This window comes from Neomonachus schauinslandi, chromosome 5, assembly GCF_002201575.2.
Source record: "Neomonachus schauinslandi chromosome 5, ASM220157v2, whole genome shotgun sequence".
In the NCBI taxonomy this organism is placed as follows: Eukaryota; Metazoa; Chordata; class Mammalia; order Carnivora; family Phocidae; genus Neomonachus; species Neomonachus schauinslandi.
In genome coordinates this window covers 37735490-37762058 of record NC_058407.1, presented here as the reverse complement: position 1 = coordinate 37762058, position 26569 = coordinate 37735490, and the positions used below count along the sequence as shown (strand labels likewise).

General features: G+C 40.4%; 1 protein-coding gene across 1 annotated transcript in view; it reads right to left on the bottom strand.

Annotated features, from left to right (window-relative positions):
• The window catches only part of LIN7A (lin-7 homolog A, crumbs cell polarity complex component), a 106253-nt gene extending 81505 nt beyond the window's left edge, over window positions 1-24748 (bottom strand). The window contains exon 1 of the mRNA XM_021689856.1: window positions 24667-24748. Within this exon, the coding sequence (XP_021545531.1) occupies window positions 24667-24748 (82 nt within the window). The remainder of the gene's footprint in view (window positions 1-24666) is intronic.
• Between the last annotated feature and the right edge of the window lie 1821 nt (window positions 24749-26569).

Below are 26569 nucleotides of genomic sequence, written 5' to 3'. Positions count from 1 at the left end.
TCTTTAATTTCTTTCAGCAGTGTTTTATAGTTTTTTTGTAAACAATTCTTGTACATATTTTGTCACATTTGATTCTAAATATTTCATGATTTTGATATTATATTTGATTCTATAAATATTACTGTTTTTTAAATTTTAGTTTCTAATTGCTCACTGTTATTATGTAGAAATACAATTGATATTTTAATGTTAAACTTATATTTTCTCATCTTATGAAAATCAGTTTTAGTAGCTTTTTTGGTAGATTCTGTAGGATTTTCTATATAGACAATCATGTGGTCTGTGAATAAAGACCAACCCCTCCAGCTTCTACTGGCACCATGTTCAATTTTGAACTTTTATTACAGGCTCACTCTTCTTTATCTGTCATGTTCTATCTTGTCACCAAGCCTTGTTTTTGTTTTTGTTTTAGACCCTTTTCCTTTGCTCTTTGCCAAGTGAATGCCTATTCATGTTTCAGATTTCAGGTCAAACATACCTTCCTCAGTGAAGCTTTTTCTTTTTCTTTTTTTTTTTTTTGCATTTTTTAAATTTTATTATGTTATGTTAATCACCATACATTACATCATTTGTTTTTGATGTAGCGTTCCATGATTCATTGTTTGCGTATAACACCCAGTGCTCCATTCAGTAAGTGCCCTCTTTAATACCCATCACCAGGCTAACCCATCCCCCCACCCCCTCCCCTCTAGAATCCTCAGTTTGTTTCTCAAAGTCCATAGTCTCTCATGGTTCGTCTCCCTCTCCAATTCCCCCCCTTCATTTTTCCCTTCCTACTGTCTTCTTTTTTTAACATATAATGTATTATTTGTTTCAGAGGTTCAGGTCTGTGATTCAACAGTCTTACACAATTCACAGCACTCACCATAGCACATACCCTCCCCAATGTCCATCACCCAGCCACCCATCCCTCCCACCCCCCACCACTCCAGCAATCCTCAGTTTGTTTCCTGAGATTAAGAATTCCTCGTATCAGTGAGATCATATGATACATGTCTTTCTCTGATTGACTTATTTTGCTCAGCATAATACCATCCAGTTTCATCCACGTCGTTGCAAATGGCAAGATTTCATTTCTTTTGATGGCTGCATAATATTCCATTATATAATGGAATATATATATATATATATACACATACCACATCTTCTTTTTTTTTTTAAGATTTTATTTATTTATTTGAGACAGAGAGAATGAGAGAGAGAGAGCACATGAGAGGGGGGAGGGTCAGAGGCAGAAGCAGGCTCCCCGCCGAGCAGGGAGCCCGATGCGGGACTCGATCCAGGGACTCCAGGATCATGACCTGAGCCGAAGGCAGTCGCTCAACCAGCTGAGCCACCCAGGTGCCCATATACCACATCTTCTTTATCCATTCATCTGTTGATGGACATCTTGGCTCTTTCCATAGTTTGGCTATTGTGGACATTGTTGCTATAAACATCGGGGTGCACGTACCCCTTTGGATCACTACATTTGTACCTTTGAGGTAAATACCCAGTAGTGCAATTGCTGGGTTGTATGGTAGCTCTATTTTCAACTTTTTGAGGAACCTCCATACTGTTTTCCAGAGTGGCTGCACCAGCTTGCATTCCCACCAACAGTGTAGGAGGATTCCCCTTTCTCCACTCCCTGCCAACATCTGTCATTTCCTGACTTGTTAATTTTAGCCATTCTGACTAGTGTGAGGTGGTATCTCATTGAGGTTTTGATTTGGATTAGGGAAGCTTTTTCTAAGACAAGTCTCTGTACTATCCCCTTCATTCAATTATTCTTTCATTAATCCAGCAAACAAAGATTAAGTACCTACCATTAAATATCTACCATGTGCCATCATTCTTTCATAGTACCATCTACCCTTGCTTCCTAGTATTTATCATTATTGTAACTTTACATTTATCTCCGTGATTCTTTGGCTACTCTCTCTCTACTGTAAATTTAAGTACCATGAGAACAAGAACCATGATTGCTTTTTGTTTTCCTTTGATGTCCATGCCTAGCTTAAGGCCTGTAACATGACAGGTACTCATTAAATATTTATGGAATAAATAAATGAGCCAAAAGAAAATACCTGTCCAGAAGATGGAGGAAATATTTGGGGGGGGTGGTATTCGATGCCATTCAACAACACTATTCAAAAGACTATTCACTGACTCCACAATCATTTTTCAATCTCTGTATACATGAAAATGTATCAGAAACATTTTTTAAATGTAATTTTAAGGAAGTTCTAGGAGATGAAATTGGAGGTTGAGTTGTAGATTCTAAGCATGAGGAGTTAATTTTTAAATTCACAAGTAAAACATTTAATTGGGTAAAAACAAATGCTACAAGCACGTATTAGATTAAATAATAATTTAATATTTTGTCAGATGAAAAAATTTAATCCCATAGACCACTAGATGTCCTTAAAATTACGCTTTTACCTTTTCTATTTCATGAGTCATTAGGATCTAATTAACTCAAAGTAAACAGGCAAATGCAATAAACTTGAAATGACTTACTCAACAAGGTCTTGAATACAGTAAATAACTTGGTTTTGTTCCATTTGAGAGACTATTAAATAAAATAAGCTTAGCTTTGTTTTATCTTTTGAATCAGATGAGGTCCTAATCTTTAAATCTGACCACGAATTCTCATTTTTTTTTATTTTACTGCAAGACAAATTACTCATACATAAACAATTTTAATTTGAAAGGCATTGTTTTTCAAGTGGTATTAATATAAACCACTCCTGCCATAATTTACTGAGTAGTTTTATCTTATCTTTAATTGTACATGCACTTTATTTTTTTTTTTTTTTTTTTTAAGATTTTATTTATTTATTTGAGAGAGAGAATGAGAGACAGAGAGCACGAGAGGGTCAGAGGGAGAAGCAGACCCCCCGCCGAGCAGGGAGCCCGATGTGGGACTCGATCCCGGGACCCCAGGATCATGACCTGAGCCGAAGGCAGTCGCTTAACCGACTGAGCCACCCAGGCGCCCTGTACATGCACTTTAAACACATTTATTTTTCTGCTACATTTATGAAGGGTATCTCTAACAGAAAGAGAAAAAATAATATGTATCTCTTAGGAATCACTTTTCTTTTACATGAATCTCAATGTTAACACTTATCAATGCATAGAAGCAATGCAAAAGAAAGTGGAAATTATTGTGTTGGTTTATTAAGCACTGATGGTGGGAGCTTACTATCTTTACCTGACATTTCAATAATAGAATGCTAGTTCAAATGCCAGAGAAGTTTGAAAGCAGTGACTGAGAAAAGTACATTCTTTACTTGGAAATCATTGTTTATTTAAAGGCATTATGTTCTTCTCATGTATGAGGGTAGATGATGTACTTAACACATGACTATCACATTCAAGGAACATTTTAAATTGAATTAGGTATGAAATCCATATGGCTATTCTTATCATGAATCATAGATCTACTTTAAAAATACACTCTTACAGAAGACCCGTAACATATATTTTGAAACTGAACAGGGGCGCCTGGTGGTTCAGTCGGTTAAGCGTCTGCCTTCCGCTCGGGTCATGATCCCAGTGTCCTGGGATCAAGGCCCCGCATTGGGCTCCTTGCTCAGCAGGGAGCCGGCTTCTCCCTCTCCCTCTGCCTGCCTGTCTGTCTACTTGTGATCAATCTCTCTCTCTCCTTGTCAAATAAATGAATAAAATCTTTTAAAAAAAAAGAAAAGAAACTGAACAGATCTTAAAAGTTACTCAAGCCAGTCTCCTGAAAAGTGCAAGAAACCCTTTATGTGTGTCAAACCACTATATTTGCATTTCTATTATCATAACATATTATACAATTTGAATTGTAAAATTCAAATAAGCATTTTAGGAATCCCCAAATATGAATGTGTTATTGCATTCCAAGAACAGATAAGAGTAAAAAACATAGGGTTTTGTGGGGTTTTTTGGTGAAAAAAAATCAGGATTTATTGTTTTTATTTGCAATTAAAATGTCAAATGAAAGAATTCACATGGCAGGGAGTGAGTTGAAGAAAACACAGGTGCCTAATTCATGAGCTACAAAAACAGTATAAAGGTGACCATCTGGGGAGAGCTGGCTGACTTAATTTTCCTATGAGCTTACCGTCTGCTCCATATTTTTCTTCCAAACTCCACATTCTGACCTTGAAAATGCATTCACAGGTTTTGCTACATCTATTTCCTTCTAAACATAAATGAAGGTAGACTTAATTATGTAAAGGATATGAATACAACAAAGGACAGAGTGTGTTGTAGTTTATTTAATCTCAGTTTTCTGATTTTTTAAAAGGTTTTGTTTCTGATGATGGCACCTTGTCAGCTTTTTAGCCATTCAATAAATTCCTGCACTTTCCATGATGCACCTGCAAGGGCTGACAGGCACAGTTCTAAGAATAAATACTTCTTTGTGAACTAGTGGTTCTCAAGAAAGCCCAGAAGGTAGATGTCTGAGCATGTCAAGGGGAGGAGATGGGAACCTCGCACTGTAATCCTGATGTGATACAATGGATCATCATGAATACTCACAGGAAGGATGACAAAGCTAAACGAGTGAGGATTTCCTGACTTGTCACAAAATACTGATTGCCCAAGTATCCTGAGGATGTCAGGATTTCTGAAGGAGGCATCACACTTTTCTGCCATGGTGAATTAATATGCTGAGCAGAAAAACATTTTTTTACATTGGTTTTCTTTTTATATCCCAGTCTGAATACTGGAAATAATGCTAGTCACGCTAAAAAAAAAAAAAAAAAATTATTTTTTTTCAAGTACTTTTTGCCATATCTTTTCTAAAACTAGTCTTTTGCTCTATTCTGCACTTTTTTTTTTTTTTCAAAAAAAAAATCTGTAGCTACCATTTCTTCAATATCCCTACTTCATGCTCTAATCATTCCCATTATTCTCAACACGATGTACTATTTGGTATCTGTGCTTCTGAAACTTCTTTCAGGGTCAAAGCCCTAACTTGTATGTGGTTGTCTCCACAGCATCTTGAAGCTCATTAAGTGCTAAGCTAAACTCATCAGCTTTATGGACCAATATGTTTCCCTTTTGGCTTTTCCCTTTCCCTATTTTCACCACCTATTAGGCAATAAGGCATGCCCATTATCATCTCCTCCTTCTTTTCCGTTCCCATAATTCCTCCTCAGGTTCAGGTTTGGACATCCAGATCACAACGATAATACAAACCAAAATTGTCAAACTGTTCCAAAGAATAATAGAGTTCCTTGAATAAAGAGTTCCATGATGTGCCTAGCCCATATGACTTGGAGATTCACAAAGCATGTCATAGGCTACCTTAAAGACATCTTTAAATTTGTTTAATCCAGTGCTTTGGAAACCTGGTATCTCCTCATTTGTTTTACCGTGGAACTTTTTTCAAGGGGCATCCAATGAAATCTCCCAGAGTCATGTTTGTAAAACATTGATCTTCTCCATACATTTCAATCTTGCAACCAATTTTTACATTAGTTAATAAATACACAGCTCAGATCATTTCACTTCCTGGCTTAAAATTTTCAAACATTCTTGATTATCCATCAAACAAAGCTAAGCACCCCTATCTATCTGCAGCCTGTGTTTCATCTTATCTTTCATGACTTCCTTCATTTGTGTAGTTTCCCAGATATCAGGCTTAGGATCTATAGAACGACAACTGACCATCTTCAGATCAAATACATGTGTTTCATCACATAAATGTGTACCATCCCTCAGCAATGAATCAACCTTTCACACACAACTATGGTACTCCTTAAAGACTTCATGGTTTCCTGATGCTCTCCAAACTTAAATCAAAGTCTACTTTGTTGAAGAAAAATGGATTTACTTTCTTTTTTCCATGATTTGAAAAACTCTGCTCCAGATAATTAAAGCTACCTGTGCTGAATATTTTTAGCAAATTAATTTGTCACATTGCATGGTTTTTCTGAAATAAAGGTGGTATGTGGTGCTTTGCATAATTAAGTCAGCTGGGGAATTGGAGAGTAGATATGAAATAATCATTGTCTGTGATCGCTTCATTTTTTTTCACCAGTGTCAAAATACATATTTTTGTCCAATTTAAAAGAAAAAGCAACGTCAATTGAAAATATTTCCAAATGATAACAAATTCGGGGTTATAATTTTAACTGAAATGGTACTTGTTTAAGAAATATTTAATTGTGCTTCTGCTTTGGGTCAAGTATTGTAGTAGGCAAAAAGAAGTCAACAAGATGGACAGAACTGTTATCACAAATTATAATTCTTACCATTCTTATAGGCAGAGGAGTTTTAAGTATGTTGAGTATTCCATCTTCCTCCAGCTACTCTGATTTCTCTACCCTTTGAAAGCAAAAGTTCTCCAAAAACTCCTTCATTCTGTCTCTAAAATATCTGTTCCCATCCTCTGTTGTACCTATTCCAATGAAGCCTTCACCTGCTATTCCAACAAGTTGTCAGGACCACCAATGACCTCCACACACACTAGACACGATGGTCAATTCCCAAATGACATCTTACCTCACCTGTTAGTATTTCACACAGATAATCCTTGCCATCTTCTTAAAAGACATTTACTTGGCCTCTGATCACCACTCTCTTTTGGTTTTCCTCTCTAGTTGGTGCTTCCTCATCTTCTCAACCTTTAAATGTTGGAATTGCCCAGAGCTGAGTCAACAGTCTTCATCTTTCCATCCTCCAGATGCCTTAAATACCATCTATATGTTAATAACGCCCCTATTTATATCTCCATCCTGGACTTTTCCCTTGAGTTCCAGAATTTTATACACAGTTGCCAACTCAAACTCTTCATTTGTGTGTCCAATAGATAACTCAACATGTCCAAATTTATATTCCTCCTGGAATAACCCCTTCCTTCTGCTCTTCTGTAGTCTTCCCAATCTCAGTAAATTGAGCTCACTTTTTCCAGATACTCAGGTCAGAGCCCTGATCATCATCACCTGCTTTGTTTCTCTCATACCCTATATTCAATCTTTCATCAAATCCTGTGGGCTAAATGTACCGAATGTATCCAGAAGTTGACCAACTATCACTGCTTTCCCTATTACTCCCCAGGTCCCAAACACCATCATCTCTGATCTGGATTTTTTTAATCACTTTCTAACTAATCTCCCTGGAGATTTTTTACCCTCTATGGTCAACATAGCAGAGAGCCCATTCAAACTAAAATCCTCCTGTGGCTTTAATATCTTAGGAGTGAAAACCAAAACCCTTAAAATAGCAAGCCTCAGCCTCAGCCAGTCCGTGGGCACAGTGGCCTCCCTCCAGTGCTTGGCTCATCTCCACGAAAACTTCCATGCCCTCTTCCAGGAGGCGGCCAACGTGGCGTGGCCCTCAGCAGCCACAGTTGTGGGGACTGGACTCTGTGGGGCCCTCCCTTACGCGACCACCCCAGCAGCACAGAAAGGAGCTGGGTACTGACCTTCTGCTGAGTTGGCTGGGCTGGACCCACTCAGTCCCCAGGCTGTGACCACGGGTCTGCACCTCAAGCAGAAGGGCACCACCACGGCCATGCCCAGACCTTGGGAATGGGATCTCTTAAGTGGAGCGAACCCCATCTGAGGCTGAGGAAAGGCGTTCCTAGGCCCACCAGCTTTGTAGAGGGCTGGTCCTGGGGTCCCCTAGAATCACTGGTGGACACCCAGCTCCCAGCCCGGACCCCACATCCTGAATCGGCCTGTGCTGCCCAGACCCATCTTGCTGCTGGTCCTGGGGCTGCTGCACCTTCAGCACCTGGTGCTCCTTTGAACCATCTGCGAGACCAGAAGCTGCACCATGCCCCTTTTCCCTGCACCATGCCCAGCCCACCCAGTGGTAACTGTAATAACTAAAACGACATCACTTCTAAAAAAAAAAAAAGAAAGAAAAAAGTCCCTCTCTGACTTCATCTCCTACCCTTTCCCTCGTTCACTCTGCTCCAATCACATGGGCCTCATTGCAGTCCTACAATACTTTTAGAACATTAGCCCCTCAAGGTATTTACCCTTGCTCTTTCCTCTGACTGGTCCACTTTTCCCTAGTTATCCTCAGGGCCAATGCCTCATTCACTTACAGATTCTCTTTAAAAAACATCTAATGCATGAGGACCTCCCTGGTCCCCTATGTAAATGAGCCACCCCTACTTCCTTGGCTCTCTCATCCCCCTAAGCTTGCTTCCTGATTCCTCCAACTACTTATAATTAAATGAAGTACTATGTATTTACTGCTTTACTTAGGTCTTGCCTGCCCTCCCCACCCCAACCACACTGGAATATAAACTTCACAAGAGTTCAGACGGTCTGTTGTGTTTGCTACTGCATTCCCAGGGCCTAGACCAGGGGTTGGGTCATCGCAGGCACTCAAAAACTACTTGTTGAGTGAATGATTGAGTAACGTTACAAAAGGGCATTATAAGGTGCTGTGGAAGAATAAAACAGGGATCTAAACTAGGCTGAGAGAACAAGAAAAGATTTCTTGCAGAATCTGAAACCTGAACGCTGACAAATAGAGGAGTTTGCCAGGAAAAGGGGAAGAAGAGGATTGGAAGAGCTTTCCCACAAAGAGAACAGCATTGCCAAGACCTTGACTTTATCTGTTCATTCAGCAACTATTTATTAAACACCTGCAATGTACCAGACTGTGTTCCAGGCATTTGGGACATAAGGAGTAAAAGGGAGAGGTCATACACAAATAAATATTTGGCATATGCTCAATTAATAAAATTAAGAACATATAAAACATATTAAGAAGGTTGGACAATGGGAAATCACTGAAGAGTTTAATGCAAGGGATGACATGACCAGATTAATATCTCAGAAAATCAAAACCAAACATAAGCCTCACCCCCCCAGTTCCTGGCTTGTTTAATATTTAACCCACAATAAATTCCTTTCAGGTTCCCCAGTAATTTCTAATATAAGCCTATAACATCAGATAAAGTGAAAATGTTGCTATGTAAGTGAATACAAATAGTCTTATAAATTGAAGTTTTCAAATTTTTCACAACTTTAATATAATTGAATATCATTTTTATTTAAAAAAACCTTTCAGCATTCTTTTCTTTTTTTTTTTTTTAAAGATTTTATTCATTTATTCGACAGAGAGAGACACAGCGAGAGAGGGGACACAAGCAGGGGGAGTGGGAGAGGGAGAAGCAGGCTTCCCGCTGCGCCGGGAGCCCGACGTGGGACTCGATCCCAGGACCCTGGGACCATGACCTGAGCTGAAGGCAGACGCTTAACGACTGAGCCACCCAAGGACCCAGCATTCTTTTCTTATAAAATGGTCTTATAAATTGAAGTTTTCAAATTTTTCAGAACTTAAATATAATTGAATATCATTTTATTTAAAAAAACCTTTCAGCATTCTTTTCTCATATTTTTCAATAATGTTTTTCAAATGTACCTATTAATTTTTCAGTGTCAGGTTATCTCCTTATAGTTTCCATTCTTTTAAAATACATTTTTAAAGTAATTATAAATATGTTTATTTTATAGTCTCTTTCTGATTTTTTCCACATCAAGTTGTTTTTGTTTTACAGACATACCTTCTCTATGAATTTCTGTTCCCTCTGCCGGAAACGCAGGGTTCATTCACTCACTGATTTGTTATGAATACTGACTCAATCCAAGGTTCTAGCTCCTTCTCATATATTTCTAATGTTTAATTGTGAGCCCGCCTTTGGCAGGGATTATTTGTTCTATGAGAAACCAGTGTAGCTAGATGTTTCTTAAGAATACTGTCTTTCATTTTACTTCTTCTGGTTTGTTCTAGCCTAGCAATCATTTAGGTAAATTTCTTGAGAGAACATTTCCTGAACCAACTCTGTGGCAAAAATTTAGATTCCAAGCTAATTAGTGAAGTTTAAGGTATGGGTATAGAGCATATCTAACACCTCACCCCTGGATCCTGCTTTGCCCCCAACAATGGGGCTAATTTCTAAGTCTGGAACCACTTGACATGTCTTTCATCTCCCTCCCTCAACTTCTACCAAGATGTCATTCCAGCCTTCACTTCCCTTTTCATTTCTGCACCTGGAATCACTTGCTTTCTCACTTGCAATCTAAGCTATAGATAGTTTTTTTAATTGTTAGATTTTATCTGGCACATTTTGATGCTTGTAATGGGAGAGGTTCTGTGTTAGCTCAGTCTGCCATATTACAGAGTCACTCAAATTAGTCTCTAAATTGGATTTTAATTTGAAATATGAGTAACAACATAAAGACAGTCTGCCTAACCAAATAGTTGCTCAGATGTGCAAATCAGTACCGAAAATTAACTAAGCTGTAAAAATGCTTTCAAACCCTGTCTTCCCAACTGGAAACACAATTCCTTACTCAACTAGGTTAGTAGGAATTACAGCTCACACAGATTGAGTTAACCTTGCAAAACAGTAGTAACAAAGGGTGTGGACACTCCTCCAAGCAGAGAGGGGGAGTGAGCACAGGCAAATACTCATGGGCTTTTTTCCACAAACTTTTACTGGGAACTCATAAGAAAGAATGGATCAAGATGAGGACAAGAAGTGAAGACACATTACAACAGGAAGATGGTAAAAGAAAAAATCTCTACCACAAGGAGGAGGGAGGAGGCAGGAAACTTCTAGTTCCAGGACCCTATGGCAATACTATTAGAAATCTCCTACCACTAGGGAAGGCGCGGCGAACTCCTACCTAAGACCCTCCAACGATGAAGGCACAGTTTTTAGTCTGTAGACCAAAGAGAGGCAGGATCGCTGAGAAAGCCCCATCCTTGGGACTCAGGCACAGAGCCTTCCTGAGACTGAGGCTGGGCCAGGACCATAGAGAAACCCCTGTGTCCCCCACCGCCAGACTAGTATCAAGAATCAAGCAACAGCAGTCTACCCTTGGGGGAAGGCAGAGAGCAAGGAGAGAGAACCAGCTGGGACACAGGCGCACAAGCAAGACAGAAAGCTGAGGGTAAAGACCCTCAAACGGTTAAACTGAAGATAAATATAAAAGATATGTTCTCTCCTCTATTTTTCTAATGCTCTAAAAGCAGAGGTCAGCAAGCATTTTCTGTAAAGAGTCAGACAGTCAATAGTGTGGGCTTTCCAGACCAAATGGTCTGTCGCAACTCCTCGACTCTGAATGCCTTTGTAGCTGAGAACCGCCATGCACAATATGTAAATGAATGATCATGGATGTGTTCCAATCAAACCTTACTTATGGACACTGAAATTTGAATTTAATAGAATTTTCTCCTGTCAAAATATTCTTCTTTGGAGTTTTCTAACCATTTAAAAATGTAAAAAAAAATAATAATAATCTTAGCTCACAGGCTAAATCTGGCTTGGGGGCTATAGCTTGTGACCCCTGGTTTAGTAGCAATGAATTATGGGTTTCTAGCATAAGTACAACTAGCACAAAAGATGGGAAGGAGCAATTTGAAGTGTATTGTTTGAAGGACAGCCGTGCTAAATTAAAGGCGTATACTGCCAACCCTAGGGCTACCACCACAAACAAAAAAAGAAAGATAATAGCAAGATAAGCAAAGGCCTACATCAATCATAGAGCAGGAAAGTATTATTTGAATATAAAACAATTGATTAGTTAGAGCTCCTTCACATTTGGAAAACATGCAATTTACAAATAGAAAATCTCCGCTTGGAAAATATCCCAGAGAAACTTTTAAGAAAAGAATAATTAAATATATTTTCTTTTAAAGCTCTGAAAATAATGGAGAGCAATGCAAGAGAAGCAGCTTTGAAAACTTGTTAGTACATGTAAAGCAGAGATTTCTAAACCCAGAGAGGGGAGAAAAGGAAAGTAAGCAGGAAATTAGGCATACCTTAATGTGTATCTATGCACAACAAATCTTGCCTGTGGCTAATTTGTTCAACTATTTAAGACAGAGGACAGCTGAGGCCAAGGTCATGTGATGATTGCCACACTGTCTTAGCTTAGATGGCTATAACCGAATACCATCGACTAGGTGGCTTAAAAAAACAGGCATTTGGGGCACCTGGGTGGCTCAGTCATTAAGCGGCTGCCTTCAGCTCAGGTCATGATCCCAGGGTCCTGGGATCGAGCCCTGCATCAGACTCCCTGCTCGGCGGGAAGCCTGCTTCTCCCTCTCCCACTCCCCCTGCTTGTGTTCCCGCTCTCGCTGTCTCTGTCTCTGTCAAACAAACAAACAAACAAACAAACAAACAGGCATTTATTTCTCACAGTTCTGGAGGCTGGGAAGTTCACAGTGCCCGCTAATTTCCTCATTCCGTTCCTTCAGCTTGCTTCCTGGCTTGCAGCCTCTGCCTTCTGCATGTGTATACTCACCTGTTGAGAGAGTATTCTGGTCTCTTCTTAGAAGGGCATTAATCTCAACATGGCGCCCCCACCTTCATGACCTCACTTGAATCTAATTACCTCCCAAAAGTCCAAATACTATCATATTGGGGGTCGGGGCTTCAACACATAAATGGGAAGGGGAGAGATACGTTCAGTCCAGAACATATGCCCATCTTAATATTCTGCTATTCAGAGTTATCATTTGAATGCTGATTTGGCAATACTGGGAACGTGTGTGACATCAGAAGAAATGAATGTCTACATGATCCAGAATACTTCATTTATCCAGAGGCATGTATCTGTCAACCTCAACTAACTACATACAGTAGGTCTGAGAAGCTGGAGTGATGCAGAATTTCCCTTTGGGCCATCCAAGTAAGTATCTCATCATTCCTTCAGTAATGTGCGTTAAGTTTTACTGCCTTATTTATCTTCCACGATTCCTTCACAAAAATTCCCTTTTCTAGAGAACAAACACTATATCAAAGAAGGAAAGTAAATGAATCCTATACTTTTAGGTTAAAAATTAGTAAATTTGGGGCCTAAAGGAGTAAACTTCAGTTATCTGGAAGTTTTACTTAGGTGGAACATCTCCTCCACACTTAACGCTAGACAAATGCAGCGTTACTTGGGCCACTGAAATCTGTACGAAAACCTCAATGCATGTACTTTAATAATAATGGGTAAGCAGAGTGTGTTTAATAATAATGGGTAAGTAGAGTATGTTTTCAAGACATTGAAAGCTAATTTTGAGCACAATTTTCTCTGTGTGCCTGAAATTTGAGTTCTGCCACATTCCCAAATCCCTCTCACTAATCCCACTTAGAGGCAAAGACTGTAAGGAAGGGGGATTCGGGATGCTATCATTACTCCCTTATGAGAGCCTGTGAAAATTCTAGGTCTATAAAGAAGTTTTGGCTGGGCAGTACAAAGCACTGAAAGGTAATCTGAATGCCACAGTCATTATCTTTTCGTTCACAGGCACAGCACGGGAAGGAACAGAATGTTGCTAGTACTTTCTTGTAATTCTATCTACGGGTATTCTCTCTTCGGTACTAAGAAATTAATAATAAGCACAACCATTTGTTAAACACCTGCTATTTTACAATAATTGTGGTAGACCCTTAAAAATACATTCCTTAAATTAATCTTCAGCAACATTAGTATACATTCCTTTTGTAAGCATTGGACAAAGTCATTTCTCTCAGCATAACATGCATTCCTGGTGTGGCTTCCGTCTGTCTGCCTGTCTGTCTGTCTTTTGAAGACTTTGCAAGCACCTCTGCATCCTTTGTCCCTTACTAGTTCAAATTCCTCAAAGCTTGCTACAGTCCCCATCACAGACCTATGCACTTGCCCTCTGGGTAGCATAAGGCCTCAAGCTGAAGGCCTCAAGAATCAACCAGCCTGAGTCTCAATCACTTTATTTAGCCTCTTTATGCCTCAATTCCCACATCTTCAAAATACTAATAGCATCTGCCTCAAAGTCTTGTTTTGAGGACCAATTGAAATGAAACAAGAAGAGATCCAAGCAAAATGCCTGGCTATATAGTAGTATATGTAAGGTAATGCAGTGTAATGTAGTAAATGCTCAATGCGTGAGCCATTGTTACAATACTTAAACTATCTTGCCATAAAATATCTGCTTAATGTCTATCTTCCCTAGGCTGCAAGCTCTACCTCTGGCCCTTGACTTGGTACCAGGCACAAAGCAGACTCATTCACTTTTCCTTGAATGGCTAAGAGAGGGAAGAATCGAAGGAATGAATCACCGTACAAAGTGAGTGTCATTATTCCTGTATTAAGAATGAAAGAAAGAAAGTGTGGACAGAATAAGAAATATCTGAAGCTTCCACAGATAGTAAGTGGCAGAACTGCAATTCAAATACCCATCTGTCAAAATCTGAAGCTTGTACACTTTTCATTTATTGCACTGGGAAAAACACACGCCCTGGGGAGAAGAGGTGGAAAATAATCAATCAAGATTGAGCACTTATATGGACCTGGCAGTGTTTGGAGCACTTGCATATGTTTTCCCAGTTCATTTTTAGAACAACCTCAAGACGTAGAGAGATATCATTTTCAATTTTACAGATGAAAACTAAAATACAGAGAAGGTAGCAACAGGCCAAGTTGACGTAGCAAGGGAGAGGGAGGGATAGGTAAGACTTGAACCCAGCCATCTGGATCCAGAGCTCTTACCCCTGACTGGCATATACATGCTTCTCCCTGTTCTGTGATGCTTAACAATGAAATAGCACTACAAAGGAGTAAAAAAAAAAAAAAAAAAAGTCGCTCTTGGTTCTATTTTCCCCAGTCAACAATTTAGTACACTTTTGATAGCTGCATACAAATAAAATAAAATAAAAACAATGAACATCTACATAATCTCTAATCCCTGTCTTAAACTTTTACTGAATCCTAAAGTCACTCTGTAGCTTTTCTAATCTGTTATTCAACTTTTGCCTGTACATTTCCAGTAATCCAGTAGTAAGATGTTCACTAATTCCTGGAAGGCACCCATTTGAATTTTGAGCAGAATAGATGTACAGAATTTTTTTCCTAAGTAAAAATCTGTCATCTTGTGTCATCTGCTCACCTACCTAGTCTTAGTCCCTTCACATGCAACATGTGAAGACCAACCAGTAATTTATTCAGCACACATCTGAGCATTTATCTTTCAGGCACTGTGATAGGTAACAGGAACACAAAGATGAACATAAATAACCTATTTTGTTAGGATGACAGCAGTGTAAAAAAAAAAAAAGTCAGTCTTGTGTGCTAAGTACTCCAATAGAATTATGGGGAAAAAAGTGTTATTCAAGCATCAAGAAAAAAGTGATTTGGGGAGTGTGGGTTGGCAAATGAAGTATGTATACAGGAAACTTTTGGTTTTGACCTCCAGGCATCTCTAAATACATCTTGCTTCTACAGAATACAAAAATAATAGTCTCTGCCTCTCAGTATAGCCTGAAGACAAGAAATATTATCTGTCTCTGCCCCTGGGAGTAGGGTGGGAGTATAGAACTTACACAACTCAAGGAAGAAATAATTATCATTGTTGAGTGGTTGCTAGGATGACCTGTTCTAAGTACTTCATACATATTAGCTCATATAAAGCCAATATTTTGTGAAGTCAGTGCTATTTTTGTCATTTGCCCTTTTACAGATAAGAAAATAGAGATTCAAAAGTGTCTGGTAACTTCGGAAGTTGCAGAGCTAGTAAATGGAAAAGCTGGGATTCAAAACCAGGGAAGCTGACTCTGGAATGCATCTTTGCCATTTAATACACCCCTATTCCAGCCCAGGACTAAGTCATGATGACGGGGCCTCTCTGAGGTTTTCAAGGTGGCTGAGTGGGGCCGGTGGGGCAGAATTCACTGGGCAGTGTGACCGAGAGCAGTAAATAGCTAGGGCTGGCTCCTTTTTCCTGGTGAATGAATGAATGAATGAATGAATATTTTATTCATTGCCCCTAAATTTTGTCTCTTATACTGTAACCTGCCATTCAAGCCAGGTATAATTTTAGAATACCGATATGGTTTCTTTAATCATTTGCAACCCCGCCTAGTTCTATGTCATCTATACAAATCTTCCACGACTCTCATCCAAAATATCGGTAACCACGGTGAATAGGACAGAGAACCAAACTGCCTTGGAGTAGTGTTTCAACCACTAGAAATCCAAGAGTATGATCATCCACTTCACATATTTCTACATTTTCCCAAGGCTTCTCTAAAAGTTATGATGTCATGAGTATAGTATGGTCATAGCACACACCTGAAATTTGACAAGATCTATTCTTAGTGATCTCATGTAGGCTCTGTGTGATCACCACTTTCTTTTACAGATAAGCGCCAAAATCCCATTCTTCTATTAATATTCTTAGATTTTTCTGTCAGCAAGCAAAAACAAGTAGATTGAACTATAGTTTCCTAAGACACTTTTCTCACCTTTTTGGAATCAAGGATATTTGCCTATCAGCAATTACGGCTCTCCAATTTTCCTCAAAAGATCACTTTCAAGAGTCTCTCAGCTGTATTCTCCCAATTCCCTCATTACTATTAAATAGACTCAGCTGGCATTTAATGGTTTTCTCCCCCATCTAAACTGGGGGCTTAACTTGTACTGCTGTTTTGTGATTCCCTTCATTGTAGCCTTTTTTGGTTAAAGATAATTATTTCATAGGGAAAAAAAACAGATTTTATACTGAAATATCATAATATCACCACACTGGCCAAGTAAACAAAAATAGCAGAACTAGTTGGACTTGAAATAGCTACAGTGTTTCTAAGGGAAATTGCCATCAGTTTAAAGAAGGAGCTACAGTTTTCTGTCCAAGATAAATAACTATCTGAGTATAACTTATCAAATAAGTCTTAATTCAACATAATTTTTTTCAAGTAGTGTTTGGGTATATTTATTTTTTTATTAGACCAGTCTTCAAATTCAGCTAGCACATAATGTTAGTAAAAATCATAAAACAACTTGTCTACCACCTAGCCCAGAAGTAAATCATTGGTGTAATCAATATGACTTTTAAAGTGTGTTCCCACTTGCCAACACAGAGTGATTTCAAATTAAATCCATTTTAACTTGCTTATCAGGACACAGCTTCATCATTCATCCATTTGTAGTTGAAAAAAAAGGGGGATGAAGCAGTGTAGCTTATTTGTGTGTGTGTGTGTGTGTGTGTGGAGGAAATTCTGCTAGACCCCTCCACACACAAACACACATACGCGCGCACACACACACACACACACACACACACACAACCTTTTTTTAAAAATCTTTTCAGTTGTATTTTGGCATTAGCTTGCATGGTTCAAATAACAAGTTAAAATAGCAGGTGGAGGGCGCCTGGGTGGCTCAGTCGTTAAGCGTCTGCCTTCAGCTCAGGTCATGATCCCAGGGTCCTGGGATCGAGTCCCACATCGGGCTCCCTGCTCCGCGGGAAGCCTGCTTCTCCTTCTCCCACTCCCCCTGCTTGTGTTCCTGCTCTCGCTGTCTCTCTGTCAAATAAATAAATAAAATCTTAAAAAAAAAAAAATAGCAGGTGGATGTGAACGATGAAAGTAGGCCATGATATCAACAGCAGCGCCTCACACCCTCTCTTGGCCCTGGAGAGCATGCCACTTTTAGGAGTCGGCTACACATACACAGACACACAGAAGCAAAGTGATAAAGTGAGGCAGCCACCTGTTTCACATTATTATAGGTTGGAAGCTCTTTTTGTTTTAAGCACTACATGTGTCCATGAGAGGTAGTCGAGCTAAGTCAATTTCATTCATTCATTCAATCAGCAAATATTAGGAGTGTGCCGACTCTGTGCCAGACAATGCGTTGAGCTCTACCTAAACAAGTCCAGCACCTTGATCTGATGAAGGCTGTATCCTAATAGACTGATATCAAGACTAAGATAAGAATTCTCGGGCGCCTGGGTGGCTCAGCTGGTTAAGCGACTGCCTTCAGCTCAGGTCATGATCCCAGAGTCCCTGGATCGAGTCCCACATCGGGCTCCCAGCTCAGCGGGGAGCCTGCTTCTCCCTCTGACCCTTTCCCCTCTCATGCTGTTTCTCTCTCTCTCTCTCTCTCAAATAAATAAATAAAAAAAAATCTTTAAAAAGAATTCTCTCCAAGAGGTATTGGCTTTGCACCTGTAATAGCATCCCTAATACCCAGTATACAGCTTCCCATTTGATACTTTTCATTCAATGTTTCCTTTTCCTTACTAGTCCTAGTTAAGCCCTAGTTGTGATCCCTGAGGAAGCACTTCAAAAGCAAAAACACTAATTTCATAAATGACTGGAGCACACCAAATATATCTCAGGGCTTGAATAGCTAGCACACCAAACTAGAAGGTATACATCAGATTTATTTTTCTTTTTCTGGAAGCTCTATCATTAATGCCTTGATTTCTTTTCAATCTTAAAACTGTACATATAACTCCCATTAAATGCAAAATACCTTTTCTTAATAATCAAAAGATTTCTAAAATTTGGGTCCTTCTTATTGCAGCTTTTCATCATCAAAGAAAAAGAGAAGATGGACGTGGCGTAATTCTGACTCCTGGAAAATGTTCTGTAACTATATAGTGCAGAATGAAAGACACAAATATTGATTTGTCAAAAAAAAAGTTCAATAAAAATATATTTTTTTTAATGTGTAGTGAAGCTCACAGAAAACATGAGAAATCAAGAAAGCACTTAATGTTTGTAGACAAAAACATACCTGGCTGCTGCTGTGAGAACGTTTTAGGACAAGAGCCATAAGACAGAGTCAATCCCTCTTTTCCTTCCTCCCACATCTGACCATCAGGGCATACATGTGTGAAACAACAGAAGAACTAACTTAATTTTTGTTTTCCTTCTTCCTCAATTGCTCCTCATGTTAAAAGAAATAGCAAGGAGAGAGAGGAGGGGCAAGCCCCTTTGGACTGTGAGCAAAAGCAATTTTCAGGCAAATACAGATTTTATTAAAAACTGGCAAATACAGTTGATTAGAAAGCTATAGGCTGCCCAAGGCCTGAATTGGGAGATACATAAAGTAATAAGCTCTGCATGCCTTGAAAAGTGAAAAGAGAAGAAAGAAAAATTTTATTGTATCACAAATTCCACAAAAAGTGTGGCACCCATGGGATTTTCATTTGCATTCAATTTTGCACCCATGTTTTTTTTCCATAAAGTTATAATCCACAAAATAAAAGCTATTGTTTTTATATTAGAATTCTTACAGGACTAAAAGTTTTATTTTATTAAAAGGGAAAACACAGCAATATTGAAAACAATAAGATATTGTTCAAGCAATATCTTAGATTACTACTCTTATCAGAAACCAAGAAATCAAGATTTCCACTTATACTTTTGTGACTTATCCAAGTTGCATCTAACTCACAGAAACGTTAGATGACTGATACCAATGTTTTATTTTATGTAGGCACCTAATACAGATAGATTGGAAAAGATTGATCATGTCATCAACAAGGTCTCAAATGTTTAAAATGATACAATTTTAATTACTCCTAGAAATTGTTTTATTTATCCATATTTCTCCAAGACCTGGTTTTGTGTTATTTGCTTATAAGCCTTGATTAAAAAAAAAAAAAAGCAATTCTGATTAAAGTTACAGAGAAGTAAAATTTTGAAGAATTTGGTTGTATTATCTTTTCTGACCTCGAGATGGAAAGTGAAGGAGAGTTGGAGCTACTGTATTTAAGTGCCTAAATCCATGAAGTCTTGAATGCAGTGAAGTATTCCTATGTCCTTTGTTATGAAAGTGTTAAGTATCATGGATTGCATCCTGCTTTGTTCTCTTGAGTTTAGCTGAAGGTCATTCCCGGTTTTAGAGATTATAATCGGGGCAAACTAACCTCTGGTGTAGGGAAGAATTGCTATTACCATTTTAAATTCTGGCAGAGAAGATTCCACACTAATCTCCTTATCAGCCTCTTCTCTCTGCCACAAGGGTAAATTACAGGTACTATTTTCTACATCACTGTCTAATATGAAATATTAGACTAAAAAAGACTATATCTCATATTACGACCACTTGGGTTCAACATGTAGATTTATGCATAGTGACGTGTAAATTACAGTGCTCGGTATGTCTTTGAAAATCTAATTATATGATATTTTATCCTAGCAATAAGAAGAAAAAGCTGATCTATCAATTTTCTTCATATACTTAAAACCAAATTTCTATCCTAGGATGCATATTTGGAGTGTTACTACTTCTTGGTAATTTTTCTTTTTGATCATTTGTTTGGTTCTAGATGTATTAATGGGATGGTAGCCAAGTTGCACACGTACAAGTTGCTTTTATGTGTATTCTTCCCTTTATCCAGAATGCTGTTCCTAAAAGTTGTATTAATACATCAGAACTCAGTTTAAATTTTGCTTTCTCATGGACCATTCCTTGACCAACACCATCTAAATAGGTCCTTCCCCATTCTTTTCCATCCTCACATCATTTTTATTGTCTTCATAGTACTTCATGTTTTCAACCAATCTAAAATCCTCATCATAACTTACATCATCTGATCCCTGGCCACCAACTTCACACATTCACTTTCCACCACTCTTCCCTGTGCTCTCGTTTTCATGTGGACCTTCCTTGATGTTCCCAAGGTGCATAGGTGACATCCTTCTCTAGAGGGCATTCCCCCAGATATCTGCAGAGTTTGCTTCCTCATTTCCCTTGGATCTTTTCTCAAATGTCATCAACCCAGGAGGGAGGGCCTTTCTTAACTATCGCATCGACAATAGCAGCCCCTGCCCCTCTCCTGATCCAGTCTTACCTTTTCTCACTGGCACTTATAATTGTACGTGTATGCGTTCTGTGTCTCACTCATTAGCGTGTAAACGCCATTAAACTTTACATCTTTTGCTCATTAGCCACAAAGCTGAAAATAGTGCTTTTCATAAGGCTGGCACGCAATACTTATTTGTTGAATTAATTAATCAGTCCCTTACTTATTATCTGTTTCCCCCACTACACTCTTAAGGACCAAAGCAGAAACTTTGTTTATATATATAAAATATTTGTTTATATATTATATATAAAATCTTGTGTGTATATACATATATATACACATATATATGATATAACATTCAATGAATGAATTTATTGAATGAGTGAATTATTTGTGTATATGTGTGTGCGTATGTGTGTGTATGGATTAACCTCTCTCTCCCCATGGGCTCTAACTGCCACGGAGACTAGAATTATGTCTGTTTAGTTCACCACTCTGTTAGCCAGTTAGCCTTTCCACAGTAGGGTCTGGCTTATACCAGGCACTCAATGAGTAAGTGAAGAATCCAAAGAACTGGGACCAGAGTGAACAGGGGCCTGCTCCGGCCATAGCCATCGAGAGACCTGCACGGGGTTAATATGAGGTCTTAATGGCAGGTGAAAAAGAGTTTGGAATATGCACAGAGCAGTGAAAACCTTAAGTCCCTCTGTTCATCTTTTCAGGGCCCAGCCTGATCCTGGCAAAGGCTCCCTTCCCAAATAAGATCCAAGAAGCTGGTGCAGACTTCTGAGCTTATTACTTTCAGGTATCTTTTGAATTCTGGGAGGACTAAATCTTAATTTCAATCTACAGGTTTGATTTCTTTGCTTAAAACCTTTGCCCTTGGGGGGTGGGAGGATGGGTTAGCCTGGTAATGGGTATTGAGGAGGGCACATTCTGCATGGAGCACTGGGTGTTATGCACAAACAATGAATCATGGAACACTACATCAAAAACTAATGATGTAATGTATGGTGATTAACATAAGAATAAAAATAAATAAATAAATAAAACCTTTGCCCTTAAGATTCCAGATAAATCGGTTTATGGTGCCGAAGGGCATCAAACAAGAAGATTTAAATTTTAGCATAAAATCTCCCACTCACTAGTAGAGTAACCTTGAAAATACTTATAGCTTCTTCAACGTTTTTCATTTGAAAAGGAAAGATGCTAGAAAAAAAATCAAATTATGGATTTATGCATTCAGGTTTGCTGACATGCCTTTGGGAGGCTTTGTCAAGCATTTTCTTTCCTTCTCCTTTGCCTACTTGCCCCAACCCCTCTTGGTTACTAATCACAGCTTCTGTGAGCTATGGTTACTGACAGGAATCTGTCAAGCACATAGGGGGAAAGAAAGGTTAAGAACCACTGGCCTGTGTTCTTCCTGCCATCTTTCCAGGGCCAAAATTTCACGAATCTATGTACTGGACCTTGGTTCACGACTGAATCCCTATCTTTTAACATTGCTTAAATTACTGCAGTCCTTAGTTCACATTAATTTTTGATCTTCTCCTGTGAGTCAGGAACTATGGCAGGCACTGAGAATATGAAAATGAATTTAGAAATGGTCTCTTCCCTCAAGGGGCACCATTCAATAAGGAGATAGATGCAACAACATGTGAGAAATGCTTTGATGGGGCCAAATCAGTGGGTGACCTCTGGGAACATCAAAGGGCACCCAAACAACCTGGGAGAGGGCCTAATCTGGAAAATCTTCCAGTAGATGACCCAGAAACTGAGTTCTAATTTCAACTAATTGAATTATAGACTGTTAAAGCTGCACAGTGTTAAAATCATCTAATCCAAATTCCTTACAGAGCACAGAGGAAAACTGATGCCCAAAGATGCTAACCAAGCCATATAAAGTGAGTATCACAGTTATAAGCAGATAGGACCCAGATATGTATTATCGGGCTGCCTTTTTAAACAGACTTGTATTTTTTTTGTAGGAACATTTTTCAGAACCCTTTCTTTCATTGGTTTAGTGATGCAATTAATCAATTAATTAATCATGTTTTTATAAGGTAGAGGGAAAAATATTTATACACACTGACTTCATATACAGCAATGGTGCCAATAACCCATCATCCATAAATTACAGACTTTGCAGTTAGCTGCTGGTTAATTTATTCAGTTACATCCAGTCTCATTTTGCCTCTTGAGCTACTTACTAAATGGACCTAATCACACTGGAAAGGACAGGTACAGTCTGCGAACAAGAACAAACTTTAAGAACAGATTTAGGTCTGATTGCACTTCCTCTCCACAACTGAGTCAGGAATCTCAGGGCTAAAGTAAAATCCAGAAAGTAAAATATTTTTAGTAGTCCTAATATATAAAATTGCTCAAGTAGGCAATTTTCTTGGAGTTTGTTTTTTCTCCCAATGTAGTCGTTTTACTTGGGATATTTAAAGGCTGATTTAGTAATGGGACAATATAAGAGCTCATTACATTAAAACAGAAATTCGTGGGAAATCCATAATTTCTAATAGCTTGCCATCTGTTTGGCTCTTAGTGGCAATGGATTTATCCTGCTTAGTGTAGATGATGATACTGGGGTGAAATCATGGATTATAACCTGGATTTCTGAGCTCTTTTTCTACTGTTATTAATTTAGTAGCTTGCAAATCATTTCCCAACATAAAATTATTACTTTTTTCTTCTTCTTTTTTTTTTGTTTTTTGTTTTTATTTTTCAACTCTTACCCCAAGTAAGATTGCTATGGGCACTCCATAATATCTGTTCTGGCGCCAACAGATTGCGTTAAAGTCATCCACAACCTCTCCAAATTAAAACCCCACTGAGTTCACTGGCTTTTGCATTGTACTCGCAGCAGGATGCTCTTTTGCTTTGCCCCACAGTCCAGTTTAATCCGCTAGGAAGAATATTTTTAGAGGCACATCGGACTAAATCATCTTCGACTGAGCACACCATTTCCAAATGGCCGCCCAGGGTCCTAAATCCTGCTGCTGCGGACGGGGACGAGCAGGTGTCCTCTGCTGCGGCGTCGTGGGACGCCAGCGCCCGCATAACTAGACGTCGGAAGCCAGAAAGGAAACCTGAACACGCAGGGACAGGTATAACCTCGTACGCGCGCTCCAGAGAGGCCCCCCAGAGAAACGGAGGATTCTAGCTCTAGGCTTGGTGAGGTCCTGGGAGGAAGCAAACACTGCTTCCCCATTCAAGTCAGAGAGCAGGACGCACAGGGTCGCGGGTCAGAAGTTGAATTTCCAAAGACAGCCTGCGCTGCGTCCCAGCGCCTTCCGCAGCCCGGACACCGCGCTGGCACCGGGCTGGGGAGAGAACGAACGAGGCTGGCTGGGGCAGGAGAAACTGAGTTGCCACCACCGGAGCGCTGCGGGCGGCGGGGGCAGAGGAGACCCCGGCCGCCTTCGGAGCGCGAAGCCGGGGAGAGTCGGGCTCCGCTGCAGCGAAGGCTGCGCCCCCAGCCCGGGCACTGCTGCCCGTGCTCCGCGTTGCCCTTTCGGCCGAGGGCAGCTCCTCGCCGCTGCAGCCCGGCCGCCGCGCGCCCCGGCACAGGCCACCCCGGGGTGCGCCTCCTCCGCCCCCGGGCGGCCGCCTGAGCACCCGCAGCCCGACCGACCTTCGTCCTCCGGCGCCGGGACAAACTTCCTCCCTCCTGGGCCCCCGGGCCGCGCAGGCTGGCAGGCGGCTCCCTCGCCAGGCTTCCCCGGTCTCCGGCTGCAGGCGCCCTCGCCCGGCACGGCGAGCTTCCTCCCTGCCCCTCTCCAGCCCCGAGCCCCGGGCGCCTACCGGTCCCTGCGCCTCCGCTCCAACAAAGCCGGCGGCCCGGAGGCGACTGGGCGAGGGGCTGGGAGTGGCAGCGGGGGCGCCAGAGCCCGGCGAAGGCATCCCTGGGCCGGGCGGGCGCAGCGTGCAGGGGCAGTGGGGACGTGGCGGGCAGAGAAAGGGGAAGAAAGTATCCTGCTCTCGGCGCGAACGCCTTCTACGTTCGTTTTCGCTCGCCCTCGCTCGCCCTGCTGCCTCTGCCCGAGCGCGTCCGGCTGTCCCGGTGGGAGTTGGCAGGGGCAGAGGCGGAGGCAGAGGGGACGCAGTGGCCTGGCGGGCGAGCCGCTCCCTTACCTCTGTCCAGAGTGAGCGGCTGGACCACTGTCAATGTCGCCATGTCTGCCGTGGGAGCCGAAGTGACGCTCGGCTTCAGCATCAGCAACCGCTTGTAGTGAGAAAAAGAGGAGGAGATTGGGGGCGGGGGTGGAGAGGGAAGACGGAAAGGAGGAGGAGGAGGGGGGAAGGAGGGAAGGTGGTGGTGGTGGAGGAGAAGAAAGCTTGGGTGGGTTGGCAGCCAGATGGAGACGCAACTGCTCCGCGGCGGGCGGACCTTCAGATGCGGCGTGAAGCTGAGCAGGTAGCGGAGAGCGGCTGCATCGCGGGCTCCGGGCAGGAAGGCTCTGCCCTAGAACTTTGCTATCCACCCCAAGGAGCGCTGGATGGGTGCAGCCAGTGTGTTGCTCTCTTTCAACTTTCCACTCAAATAAAATGCTCAGAGTGTACGTGCGTCTCTCAGGAAGGGAGAAGATTGAAAGGGGATGGGGGGAAGGAGGGAGGGGGGAAGATGGATTTTTTTTTCAGATTAAGAGAAATTGTCAACCCAATAATCCCATTCCTTAGAGAGAAAACGATTCTAGTTCAGAAATGTCAGGATTTCATTATAGTTGCTGTTAATTTCTGTTAAAGTTTTTTTGGAATGTTGAGGTATAACAGTATACAGGATAACTGACTTAAGGCCAGGGTTCCATCACTAGGTCTCCATTAAGGACCTGAGTGTATTGCCTAGAAAATAATTTACCTTAAATACAAACTTCTTAAAAATGGTTTTAAATTAAAAAAAAAATACACACAAAGAAAAATTTCTATCACTCAGTTTGAAAAACATGTACCTAGCACTTTTGGGGTTGATTTTTAGCCAGTGGTTACTGAGAGTTGCCACTTACTGATTAATTAACATGTGTGACAGGAAATACCTAAGAGTCTTACGTGCCATGTGCCATGTGCCTAAACTCCCTGACTTGGGAGTTCAGGACAGTTCCTGCCTTCATGTAGCCTGTGGTCTAGGGGAGATGATGTTATTAAAAGGATCATTTTAGAGTCAGTTGATCAGGATTCAATGACTAGAATCTCCAAATACTGGCTGTGACCCCTTCACCCCAACAGATGGCTTTCACTATCCTGCCACTGTAGGGACTTTCATTTCTGGATCAAGAAAATAAGAAGCATATAGAAACCTTCTATAAGCAGAAAGGTGATGACTGTGGGTTCAGGATTGGAAATGACAAAGCTGCCTCCATCCCCTTCCTTATGACAAAGCAAAATTGTTTTGGCTAGCAATATACTCTTAAAGGCAGACACAGTTTTACAGCAAAATATATGCATATAATCTATTTCATTGTCTTCCAGTTACAATGTGGGTGGTTTCTGAAGATCTTTTCCATCCCATTTTTTACATTTGAAAAAAAAGAAAAAGCAAGATTTCACCAATGATTTGAGCAAGTCAAAGATGACTGGCCATACCCCAAGTAGATCCTAAAGATGTGCTTAAAATAGTAGTTCAATATGCCTATATTTTCATTTAGTGTTTAAGAAAGAACCCTGATCTTGAAATTCAAGTCTTAGTTATATGCTCTTCAGAAATCACATAATCTCTCACTGATCCCCTTTCCTCATCTGTCAAACAGAGGAATTAATAACCTTCCATTTCACTGAGATTCGGTAAAATGAGAGAATTAATTCTACCCTACAATCTGAGTTTTGTGAGGTCTGATGATACTGTGCATGTGACTGTGCTTTGAAAACAACGTATACATTTACTTATACAACAAACATACATCCCACCTGTACATTATGCTAGGTGCTGGCCACACAAAGATTGAAGAGACAGAGCCCTTTCCCTGGATGGTGGGCAGTCCAGGTTAGGAGACAAAAAATGAGCAAGCTGTGAGAATTCCATGCAGTAAGTGTTCTAAGCAGC